The sequence below is a fragment of the Tachypleus tridentatus genome, chromosome 1, assembly GCF_004210375.1.
Source record: "Tachypleus tridentatus isolate NWPU-2018 chromosome 1, ASM421037v1, whole genome shotgun sequence".
Classification (NCBI taxonomy): Eukaryota; Metazoa; Arthropoda; class Merostomata; order Xiphosura; family Limulidae; genus Tachypleus; species Tachypleus tridentatus.
This window is the reverse complement of record NC_134825.1, coordinates 156,781,744-156,795,333: the sequence shown is the minus strand read 5'-3', so window position 1 is coordinate 156,795,333 and position 13,590 is coordinate 156,781,744. Positions and strand designations below refer to the sequence as shown.

The window sequence follows — 13,590 nt, the reverse complement described above, 5'->3', positions numbered from 1 at the left end:
TTGTATGTTACTTATTTATATAGGCGGATGAATTTAAACTTTTGTATTTGAAATTTTTGTAAACTTTTGTAGTAATGAACTATTTTATTTAGTTACTTATTTTATATAGGCGGATGGATTGAAACTTTTGTACTAATGAACTATTTTATTTGTTTGTTTCTTTTGCGTAGACGGATGGATTGAAATTTTTGTAGTAACGAACTATTATATTTAGTTACTTATTTTATATAGGCGGATGGATTGAAACTTTTGTACTAATGAACTATTTTATTTGTTTGTTTCTTTTGCGTAGACGGATGGATTGAAATTTTTGTAGTAACGAACTATTATATTTAGTTACTTATTTTATATAGGCGGATGAATTGAAACTTTTCTATTAACGAATTATTTTATTTAGTTACTTCTTTTACGTAGGCGGATGGATTGAAATTCTTGTAGTAACGAACTATTTTCAAGGCTCAATAACTTAATGTTATTGCTTGTTTCATTTGTGTATTGGCGCCTTTTCTAAGATACTGAAGTATTGTTATAAATAAAATATTTTATAGATGTTTTATTGTTCATATCAAACTGCTATTTCTGATTCAAGAACATTCTTGACACTTTCTTATTGCGTACGTCAAAACGTTGATGGTAATTTAAAATGTGACACAAAGAACAGCATATTATCGTATCATTGCCACGCGTTGAATTGTCAATAGAAACCCATTTGTTACAGAAAAAGATTTGTTGATATTTCGTATACTGTTGATGGTACATAACGTTAATAGTAACTCGATATTTTTGTAGCTCCAGAAAACAACGTTCATATTTGCTTCCTTAACATAATGGCAATAGTATTGCTTGTATCTCAATACTGTTGTGTCTTTAAAAGGCAACGTTGTTATTTGGTATGTGCTAAAATATAGCATGTAACTTAATATTTCTGTCTTATAAACACAGAGTCGTTATTTCGTGGGCCTGGCATGGCCGAACGCGTAAGGCGTGCGACTCATAATCTTAGGGTCGCGGGCTCGAATCCCCGTCACAACAAACATGCTCGCCCTTTCAGTCGTTGGGGCGTTATAATGAGACGGTCAATCCTACTATTTGTTGGTAAAAGAGTAGCCCAAGAGTTGGCGGTGGGTGGTGATGACTAGCTGCCTTCCCTCTAGTCTTACACTGCTAAATTAGAGACGGCTAGCACAGATAGCCCTCGAGTAGCTTTGTGCGAAATTCCAAAACAAACAAAACGTTATTTCGTAATGACGAGAAACACACTTGAAGCAACAATGTATCTCAAGACTGCTGATATGGGTATTAAAACTTATACTAAAATAAAGTAGATAACAACGTTTCGACCTTCTTAGGTTATCTCCAGGTTAACCTGAAGTTTTAATACCCATACCAATCGTCTTAAGATACAGTCGTTATATGTTGTACGAGTGTATGGATCAAAATAATAACAGTGACAGGATATTTTTATTTTTAATAAAAGGCAATGTTTTTATTTTATTAGTATGTGAATAGAAATATCTGGTATCTCAGTAACTGTGTGAATTGGGAAAACTACGTTGTTATTGTTTAAAACTGGTTTGTGCATCAAAATATGTAGAACTGAATGATTTTCAGACAGAGTATTGGACTTTGTTATATATTGAGTTCACATATAAAGTGAAATGTAACTATTATATTATGACTGAGGAACGTATATATATATATATATTGTGGTGGTTCATGTTGATAAACCGAAATAAAGAGCTTAATGTTCGTATACAATCTGGAATCAGTGACACTCACTGCTTAGCAGACCACAACATCTGAAGACTGCCTGAACACAGAATATTTTCTAAAGCTACTATTTAGATTTCTCTATTATGACAGAGTGTATAAGTACTACAATCACGACACACATTAGAGCTTTCCTGAAACTTAGATTTTCTAAAAAATATTTCTAAATACGTTCTTTAAACTGAGCGCATAAGTAAAACGATTTTGTTTGGATACGCGTACTTTTTCCATAAATTAAACATTTGCAAAACAATTCGCAAGACGTTTATCAGTCTGCACTGGGATATTAAAACACAGTTAAGTTTGATTTTCATATAGATTCTGTTCAACAGTTTCTTTGTTTTACCACGAACGACACTCTTCCTAAATAAGATGCTATGAGAATCACTTTATTTTTGGATACCCTAAAAGAGTGGCCCAGGTTGTCCATCTGGGTTTTAATCTCTTGCATGATTTAGCGAGTAAGATTTATTATATAAGTGTTATTTAATTTTGGACAATCCATGATTCAATGTTTCTATGTAAGCTCATTACAAAAGGGTTGTGATCAGACTTCCTTTTAATGTAAATGGTACATAGTATTCAAAATGAATAAACAGTTCCGCAGACGTTGGCTTATGGTACGAACCAGCTCATAAAACAGCATTACCATTTGTGGTAAGGGTGTTATCTTAGTGTTCTATACCATTAAGTTAATATTACAATGTTTTTCATTTATTAACAGATAAAGGGTTAAATACATTCTACATTATTCTGATCCTGAACGATAGTGTAGTCATCTGCACGTCTGTAGTAATATAAATTCTGTTGAGCTTTCCCATAACTGTTTTCTTAATGTATAAAGAAATGAGCTAAGTCTAGTATTAAGTTGAATCCTATAGGCCTTTTTTACCAACTAAATTAGATTACTCGTAAGTACAACTTAATATATTTTTTAAACTTGTTTCGGTATTCCATCTTTTGTTTCCTCCTCACTCTACAGACAAAATTTGTACAACTTCTATGGCTTCACAGGGTGATATATGAGCGAATAGAAATTAGACGGGCCCAGCATGGCCAAACGTGTTAAGGCGTGCGACTCGTAATCTGAGGGTCGCGGGTTCACATCCCCTTTGTGCCAAATATGCTCGCCCTTTCAGCCGTGGGGGCGTTATAATTTGACGATCAATCCCACTATTCGTTGGTAAAAGAGTAACCCAAAAGTTGGCGGTGGGTGGTATTGACCAGCTGCCTTCCCTCTAGTCTTACACTACTAAATTTGGGACGGCTAGCACAGATAGCTCTCGAGTAGCTTTGTGCGAAATTCAAAAACAAACAAAACAAACAGAAATTAGACACCATTGGCCTTTTTTTTTCAATCATATCATAATTTATCGCTAACGGAAAATAACCTAGAACTTTAGTCCGCTCACGTCGAGTCATATTTTTAAAACGTCACTCCCTCTTATCCAGCGACGTCTGGTAATACGTCACGACAGACTTGATGTTATATTTTTTATTTTAAATGTGTTAACTGTTTCCAAATGCACAGACCTAAGTCTTGTTTACGATAGTTTATCTTGTCCTAAAATTATTTCAGACTCTTAATTTCGTAAAAAAAAAAAAATTAAAATCCCTTACTGAAATCATAATCAATCGTTTTGGTCATCCCATGTTAAAATTTTGAGTAAATTTCAAGGTATGTATTTTAAGGCTCTTACATCTCTCCCTTCTCCTCCCCACACACACAAAAAAAGAAAAACACAACGAGAAAGCCATGAAACACGTGCCAAAACAACGCCATAGTAAGATTTACATTACAGAAACGAATCTCACAAACTAAGCACAGTTTAAATATGCAGCTTAGATAACACACATCTAATTGCTCTCTTTGTGAAAAACAACTCCAAGTACTTAACAAGCATTAGATTCAAACAATTATGCGAACTACACAATTGTAAAGAAAAAAACAAACATTTTCTTCTCGAACAACCTGATATTGTTATTTACATTCACGGCTCAGAATCATGCAAACTGTACACAGTACGAACATATTTTATAAACAGAGGATCTTCGACAAGGAATTCCTACACTCAAGTTATAAACTGAATATTGTTATCTTATATTTGAAGATTTTCTACGGGCCTTACACAAATGTGACATCTACCTTGCAGCTAAAAATTTCGACCAGATTAGTACTCATATATCAAGTCTTGCTCTGTTTTCAATAATTGAACAAGGGGGGAAAAAAAAGAAACCCGTTTCCCATCTAAAATAATTATACACTCTTTAAAAACTGTGAACGAATAAGGGCATTATCATCACCAAACCTGGCGAAATAATTGGACCATTATTAGGAACAAAATATGTTATCTTAAAGATTTGGAGCATATTAGACGGTACTACTAAGTTTAAAATGCTTGGTAACATATTAGTAAAACGTAAAAGTTAGGTATCATTAATAGAACTGTTTAAGAACAATACACCCCACAGGGTATATTATATTAACTACCTAATATTCATAAAGAAGGTTATCTAGTCAGACACATTGTCTCTCTAATTGGTATTTACAATAAAACTTTGAGCTTCCGTGAAGAAGTTTCTTACTGATGGTTTTACAGTAATATAAACCATCGAGTTCGTTAAGCCATAAAAGGCTACTATTTGATAAAGAGTTATTCTGTGCGTGCTGAATCTTTATTCACCAGTAAACCACAGATGAAATTATCGTCTAAAATATACATAAACATAGTCTGTAATAAGGAGGAAACAACCAACATAATATGTAAGTTAGTTTTCAAAAAATCTCTTAAACCCGACAACCGAAAAATCTGATTTAATTTTGAATGGAAATACCTATGAAGAGATATATGGAGTGGTTATGAAATCCAGCTTGGCAGCAGACTTAGCTAGTTTATTTTTCTCTTTTCATGAAAAGCAATGGCTGAATAACTGTTCAATAGGATTTAAACCTTGATATTACCACAGGTATGCTCATGATACCAACAACAGTTTTGAGGATCAGAACCATGGTGAACAGTTTCTCACTTATATCAAACATGCAACGATATAATAATGTAATATACTCGAATTATATTAACATAATTATAAGTTATAAATATAATTATATTATACAACAGTATAATATACAGTAAAATATCTGAAGAATGGTAGCATCTTTTCTTAGATACTTAAATCACTCATGATAATTTGTTTTATCAGCTGGTTTGTACCATAACACAATCTTTACAATGATGTTTATTCACTTTAAACGTCATGTACCATCTAAATTTAAATAAAACCTATTCGAAACACTTGTATAGCGAGTTTTAATTGTCATTAATGACAGAAATGTTATATCAAGAACTATCTGTAACAGAAGGCGTGAAGGCTGGTCGTTTGGAGTTCAACTTAGCACCAGTTATAAACGTGTGTGTGTTTTTTTATAGCAAAGCCACATCGGTCTATCTCCTGAGCCCACCGAGGGGAATCAAACCCCTGATCTTAGCTTTGTAAATCCGTAGACTTACTGCTGTAATAGCGGGGGGACAGTTATAAATTAATTTATAAAAATCCAGGTTGTACAGTTGCGAGTGGAGTACCAAAGTCACGAGCTCGAGAAGGTTTACAACTAAAATAAATAAATGACAAAAGGACTAAGGCACAAATTAATAAATAACACTTTAATTAATTCAAAATATTCAAACACTCTTTCAACTATACAGTAGCAAAACTAAACTGGGAAGTCTCAACAATAAGAGGATCAAATTCCTGGTTTTGAGTGAGTAACTGAGTCTCGATTAAGCCTTCAGTAATATTTATTAGATCTGGCATTACATAAAACAAACTTATCTATCAGGTCGTTATGCAATAAATATCCAGACATAGTTTAGTTTTTGTCATGTGATTAGTACTTTTTCTAAAGTAATTTGTGACAAGTTTATTACTTTTTTCAGTAAATCTTACCAAGTTTACAAATGAATTCAGTTTTACCATCGTGTTACACATTATACATCATTTCCTAATTAAACTGTTATATTAGATATGGTAGCAATAACTACTTACACAGAATTTGTACGTTGGATATTAATCAGGTTCTGCCAAAACTGCCATAGTTTCTTCAAGTAGCCTCTCGGACAGCCTCTGAATTCATCATCGGAGAAATAAGTTTTGGTCCAAAATCACGACTTCTTATTCACAATTTCGTATATTCATATGATGATCCAAATAGCACTACATGCCTTCTTTGCAAGTAGATCCTCCATTTGATTGGTTCGATTCCATTGTTTTATAAATCCAAAACCAAAACTAAGTAATAATTGGTTATAGTCGTAAGCTGTTAATCACAGCTTATCGAAATGTATATCTCCACGTTTTCTTTCCAGTCAAATTTCTGATGGTGTTCTTAGATTAGAAAACCACCGGTTTTACTTCATATATTGCAACTTGGATGCATCATATTATTTACTTTAAAGCTTCTATTTCCTTATCTGAGCAATCGCTTAGATCTAGTTTATATTAGACATTCACTGGTGTACACGTCTTTCCTTCGCTTGACATGTATGTGTATCATACATGAATATTCACGAAAAATTATATTTTTCCTTCACTGAAACATTTGTAATTCTCATAAAATGCTTCAATCCTTTTCTCTTAAAGAAATTCGTATTCCCAATAAAAATTTCGCCACACAGCATCCACGTTTCTACTTCTCTCATGATGTCTAAATATACTTAATGTTGTGACTAACAAGTGTCTTGTTTCAGTTTACATTAAAGCCTTAATATTAATTTTATATTTTAATGTATAGTTATTCACAGAAGTATTCGTTTTAATCGCTCTATGGCGCAAAATATAAAATAATGTTTCACATTTTTCCATTTATTTGAAGTTAAGCACAAAGCTGCATAACAGGTTTTGTGTGCTCTGCCAAACACGGGTGCCGAAATTGTTTCTAGCATTGTAAGTCCGCAAGAACGTACCGTGTTTCTCCGAAAATAAGACAGGGCTTATATTAATTTTCACTCCAAAATATGACACTAGGGCTTATTTTCGGGGGATGTCTTATTTTGATATATTAAAAAAATGAAGTTACAAAGTAAAACTATTAAACTAACCATTTAAAATAAACTATTATTAAACTATTAAACTAACTGATTAATACTTAAACAAACTAATTAACTAACTATTAAACTAATTAATAAATTAATTTTTTTTTATTTCTTTCCTCTTCCTGCCACTCTTAACTAGGGCTTATTTTAAGGGTAGGGCTTATATTAAAACTATCCCCAAAAATCACACTAGGTCTTATTTTATGGGTATGTCTTATTATCGGAGAAACACGGTACATTGTGTGATTAGTAGTGAACCGCTGGAAACCAACATTATTACAGATAAATGTAAAAACATCTCCAAGAGATATATAAAACTGGACTTCTTGAGAACTAATAACACTTGATAAACAACCCATAATTACGTAATACGTTGTTTTATAAAACCACTTGCAAGTTTTCTGTGAGAATTTTAATAGTGACAACGTTTGAAAGATAGCTTCAACACGTGTGAACTGAAGATATAAAGTTTGAAACTAAAAACACGTGTAAAATCTTTACATATAAATAGTTTATATAATGTGTAAAATAAAAAATACATTTATAAGTCAATACATGTAGCAATTTCTGTCCTCCATAGTTGTTTACTGATCTTGTGTTTGTTTTTCTATATGAATCTGTTGTTCTTTTGCACAAATTATTCTCTTAACAAATCATTTTTCAGTTTTATGAACTCGGAATCTGAGATATCAGGCTTGTCCAATTGAGATTCATAATTCTTCTTTCTATTGTTACCAACAAACAGAAGTTTCTGGAAATCAAGATTGTTTTCTTTCTCTTTTTTTTTGCCTCAGGAGCTAAAAGTCTTTTGCGAACCATCATCCTTTGAGTATGAAGTTTGGTTGTATATTTTTTTCAACAGTGCAGGTGAACTTTGTTCAGCGCTGGAATTGCAAGCCAGACTGTGCCACGTTAGGCCAAGTTGAAATTCTAAACTTGCAGCTGTTTTATGGTAATATACACGTTTTGATCTACAGATCTGTTTGCCAGCTATAAACCTTGTCACAAGATGCATATAAGTCTCTGCTATGTTGCTTGTTCAATTACTTATCAGACGGTTTTAGTCATGTTTCCAACACGTGTCCAAAGTATAAACTATCAAAATGAAACGTCTTTTTACCTGCGGGACAATGTACATAGTTGTGATTAAGTAATCCCTGTTGGCTGGGTTACTGTTCCAGTGGCCAATACCAAGCATTATCTTCCTCCCTAATCAACACTGAATGATACATAAATGATCTTCACAAACAGTACGGCTCTCTCACTCTCGTTGTTTGGGTATATATATATATATATACGCGTGTATACCCAGAAGGGTCAGGTGAGGTGCACGTGACTTCTTTTGTTTTTTTCTTGTTGGTGCGAACTGCTTAGTATATTAATAGTCACTACATGAGAGCCAGAGTGACCCACATTTACTCTGGCCCCTTTCTGGACAATGCCAATATATTTTTCACCATCAGTTCCTTAACTAATGAGCCCCCCGCCAATACAACGATAAGTCTACAGACTTACAACCCCCAAATCAAAGGTCTGATATTAAAGGAGGTGAGGCATATGTCCAGGATGTCACTTGTATTTGTAGCATACGTGGTACATGCAGGTGTACTATCGTTTATTAGGGCTGTGTTATTTTCATCGATGAATTGTAATAGGTTTCTTTCATTTGTGTTGATAAATCTGCATTCAAAGTTCTTACGTTTACTCTTCAGATCACCTATTACAATTACAATTGTATCTTGTTTGTGGGAAAAGATGTTGTGGAATAGGTTTATATCAATGCATTTGGTTGGTGAACAATAAACACCTGCTATTATTATAATTGAATGGTTATTTATATTATATTTTCATTATCGTTGTTTATTTTATAATGTCAGCAACTGGAAGGTTGTTTTTACGTTTGTTTGTTTGTTTGTTTTGGAATTTCGCGCACAGCAACACGAGGGCTATCTGCGCTCGTCGTCCCTAATTTAGCAGTGTAAGACTAGAGGGAAGGCAACTAGTCATCACCACCCACCGCCAACTTTTGGGCTACTCTTTTACCAACTACTAGTGGGATTGATCGCCACATTATAACGCCCCCACGGCTGAAAGAGCTAACATGTTTGGTGTGATGGGGATTCGAACCCGCTACCCTCAGAATACGAGTCAAGTGCCATAACCACCTAACCTTGCCAGACCTAGTTGACAAGTTAGTTTCAACAAGGAGACAGGAGAAACTGTTTATATAAAAACGAATAATAAAATAATAATAAATAATATATGGTTTCTTTTTCTTATAGCAACATCACATCAGGCTATCTGCTGTGCCCACCCAGGAAATTTGGAACTTGACAAAAAAACAACAAAAACTTTGTTATATTCTGAATCACTTTGAAAAATTTCGTGAAGGGTTTTAACAATGAAATAATTAACAATTTTTAGATCTTCTATAAAACAAATTTTGGTAGTTTTTATTCCATAGGTATTCTATCAATGAGCAATTACAAAGATCTGCAAAATACTAATGTAGTTTACACAAATTTTACTTAAACACATGCTTTTATATTTATGCCTACATGAAAGCTTATAAAGTAATATAAATGAGAATGTTTTTGGAAAATCTGAATTCAAATTATTTATTTTTATGCTTGCATATGTGTGTGTATACATGGATATATACATAGTGACAAAACTGTGACTCGTGTTATGTATATGTGTATGTGTGTACCTGTATATACGACAAAACTATGCCCCGTCGTATGTATATGTTGGTGTGTGTATACATCTATATATAATGACAGAACTGTGATTCTTATTATGTACCTGTATATATATATGAGTGTGTGTAAATGTGTACTAATGAATGCATACAAAATTGTGACAGAAGATTTGAAAGTTGGATATTTCTTCTCCAGGGCCAAACTGAGAATAAGTTTTTATCCCTGTAATGATAATTGGTTGAAGTGCAGAACTTTTCGTAAGTGAAAAGCTCAAACCATGTCAATACAGTTAACGATTAACGATAAACTAAAAGTGTCGACCTCGTTTTCATCTGTGAGATTTTATGTGAGCTAAGCCTCAATGCATTTTCTAATGGCATTTTGCAATTCATCTCTTTTACAAAAAATTGTATTACTTAAAGAGATTTATCATTTCAAGAGTAACTCATAAACATAATTAAAGTGGTTAATCTTGTAGTTACGAGTTTACTTACGATTGGTTTTACTTTATGACATATTAAAACTACCACAAAATAGCATGTTTAACTTTGTTTTTTGAATTTTGCGCAAAGTAACAAGTATCTGCGCTAGCCGTTCCTAATTTAGCAGTGTTAGACTAGAGGGAAGGCAGCTAGTCAGCATCACCCACCGCCAACTCTTGGTCTACTCTTTTAGTAACGAATAGTGGGATTCATCGTTACATTATAACGCTCCCACGGCTGAAAGGGCGAGCATGTTTGGTGTGAAGCGGATTCGAACCCGCGATCCTCGGATTACGAGTCGAAAGCCTTATCTACCTTGCATGTTTAAATTAAAAAAAAAAACGTTTAAAAATATTATATTTTAAAACCAAAGTAAAAAAAAAGATTAACTATTCATATGTGATGTTGAGTGACTAATTACAAAAGATGGACACTTTAGCGACATAGTTTTTATATCGTAACTGAATTTTGTGTTGAGAAAATAACTTTTTTAAAAATTCATTTAATAAAAGAACTGTTCAGTAAGTGGCCTAATTTCAACTTGTAATTGCGCAGCTAGCCTTTGAGTAGCTTTGTGCGAAATTAAAAGAAAACAACAAAAATCAACCTTTAATTAAATCTTTAATGTCTTGAGTTTTCTAAAAAGTTATTTTTAAAACATTTTATTTACCAATCTCGAAAAACGCACATGGAACGTCATTTAAATACCTGTATAAAGATGAAGGAAAATCTTTATTCGCAAATCCTTTCAAGCTAAAGACACTCTTGATTACTCTAAATTGTATTATATTAGCCTTAATTCTTACACATTTTTCGGTGGAATTAGCAGATAGGCCGATGTGGCTTTGCAAAAAGAAAACGCAACACACATATTTAAATTTATAGCATATAATTTTTCAGGAATAGTTAAAATTTCTTTTATGAACCCAACTGTATTTCAGCTTAGTTTTAAAATGTTTTAATAATCTATGTATACTCTGGATATTCTAAAATTAGTCTGAGTTTTGTTTTTTAATAGAATAAAAGCAGTAAGTAAACTGTTACGATTTCTCATTAAACCAAGGTCTTTTACTTAAACGTTTTAACACTAGGCGGCTTAATAGAGCGTCACTGAGCAATGGCGTGTGATTAAACTAACGATAACAGAAAATCAAATTTGGTAAGATGAACTAGGATTTATTGAATTATATTGTGGGAAAAAAATCTTAACCACCATTTAACTTTTTAAGTTATTTATACGCTAACCAGAATATAGTTACGAAGAAACAACATTTTTTATATGCCTCGTTTTTCTGCTCTTTGTAGTACGTGTTTGGGTAATGTTCACAGATAGTCAACAATAGCGAGATTATCTTGTGATGTTGTACAACCAGTGAAATTTTAACTATTTCAGTCAGTAAACAAATTAATTAATCTTATTGGTTGTATTTCATTTACAATGAACTAACTATTAATTGAAATTTATTAAACTTTACAGAATTTATAAAATACGGTATATAATTTATAATACAACTTGGTTAATAACTGGTGTTACCGATGATGACCAGTTGTCAGACATGTCAACTCATCTGAATTTCCCGTGATCCTCATGGAGTTGATGCTCGTTGTATAGTCTCACATAAACATCATAAAAATTAACAAATGCAGCTGTTGGGTTCACTTGCTTTTAGGATATACCATTTTAACAAAAATGAAAATAATTTTGATTGTGCAGACCCACTATATGTGTAATGTTTAGGATGGAATATGTGTTGATGAAATTCATAAATTCCGTCTTTGGATGTGAATTTTTATAGTTCAGTGAGTAAACTGATGGCATTTTGGTGTTCTTAGATTTGGAATAATACATTATTTGCACCCTACTTTAGAATAATTTACATCCAAATGAACAAAAGTATCTTGCAAGGAGACCATTCTTTTTTTACCTTCTTAAGGCCAAATAATGTCTGAGGTTTCTCCTCATGGCTCTGTGTTTGGGCTCATCTCTTACTGTTAGTTTTGGAGATGCTGTTTCATTTTTTTCTGAATGTAAAAAATTGACATCCCTGCAATTGCAATAGACATTACCTTTGTAAAGATACTGTATCATTATGATCAGACTGCATCATGGTTGAAGCCTTCAAGGACTTGAAATTTACCATAGTACAGTTGGAGAATGAACAATTTCTCACAAAGTTGCCAGACCAAGAATTTAATATTTCCATATTGTTGCAACCTTAAATAAAAAAATGTAGTTTTATCATTGTTTACTGCTCTCAGTTCTTTTTTTTAATTTGCCTCTAACCTGTTTTATTCAAACATTTGATGTGTAATTAATTCAATAGTTTAGTAATACTTTGTACAAGTAATATGTCAACAAAATGAGAGTGTATGTCAGACATATATTTATTGTTTTAAATTCTTAAATATATCTTTGTACTGTATACTGTATAACTAAGAGTAATATTCATCCCATATAACAGAACCCTGTATGGTTAGGGTTCTGAACTTATAATCTGAGGGTAGCAGGTTTGAATCCATTTATACATGCTTATCCTTTCAGTTGTGGGGATATTATAATGTGATGGGTAATCCCACTATTCACTGGTAAAAGAGTAGCCCAAGATTTGGCCATGGGTGGTGATGACCACCTGCCTTTCATCTAGTCTTATCTACTAAACTAGGGAAGGCTAGGACAGATATCACTTGTGAAGCTTTGCACAAAATTCACTTGCACACAAACAAAACAAAAGGGAATCCTCAATAGCCATAACAATTGAAATTCTTTTAAGCAGGATTAGAGTAAATTAATCTATGAGATCTTTCTTTCTATTAACTATATTTTAGTGTGTCTGCAGTACCAAGCATGAGGCACATATAGATAATTATATTTTATTACTCATCAGAATCTCTACCACTTACAATTGAAATTATTTTCAGCAGGATTAGGATAAATTAATCTATAAGACCTTGTGTGTGTTGAAATACATCTTTCAGTAGGGTTTGACCTTCTGAGTCCAAAACTGTGGTTAGATCTCAAATCATTTGGGAGATGAAAGAGTTATGAGCTGAAAGTTTGTCCTTGAAAAAACTCAGTACAGCTGTGTGAGGCATTGTGCCTCAGATGGATGTTTGAATTTTAGTGAATAAATGTGCTTATGTGTTTTAATCTGCATCTGTGGGTTTAGTACATTTCCTGCACATAAAAGATGTGTTCTGAATGAACAGCTGTGTAGTTCTAAAAATTTTGTCAGCATTCATTTTAATACTGAAGTCAACCAAACTGATTAAGAATATTTTTAATGTTACTTTCTTGTAGTATTTATTGTGAAACCTTGTGAAAGATGTCTGGAACTGATGTTTCTTTGAATACAGAAGCTATAGAACGACTGGAAAGGTAAACATAAACTGTTTTGGTGTTAGATGTGTGGTTTTATAAAAATATTTTTGAATGTTTTTTTTTTCTATTTTGTTTCAATTTATATTAGTTGTGTTTACACTATTTACTTAAGTTGCATGTTTTTATGCATTTAGAAGTCAAGTTTTGAAATTTGTAATTTAATTGTT

The 13,590-nt window shown here is 32.7% G+C and overlaps 1 protein-coding gene across 2 annotated transcripts in view; it reads left to right on the top strand.

Moving 5' to 3' along the window:
• Positions 1 to 11,118: 11,118 nt before the first annotated feature.
• The window catches only part of LOC143228369 (zinc finger protein DPF3-like), a 43,210-nt gene continuing 40,738 nt past the window's right edge, over positions 11,119 to 13,590 (top strand). For both annotated transcript variants that reach the window (XM_076459643.1, XM_076459639.1), the window contains exons 1-2: positions 11,119 to 11,203; positions 13,343 to 13,420. In XM_076459643.1, the coding sequence (XP_076315758.1) occupies positions 13,368 to 13,420 (53 nt within the window). In that variant the 5' untranslated portion in view covers positions 11,119 to 11,203; positions 13,343 to 13,367. The remainder of the gene's footprint in view (positions 11,204 to 13,342; positions 13,421 to 13,590) is intronic.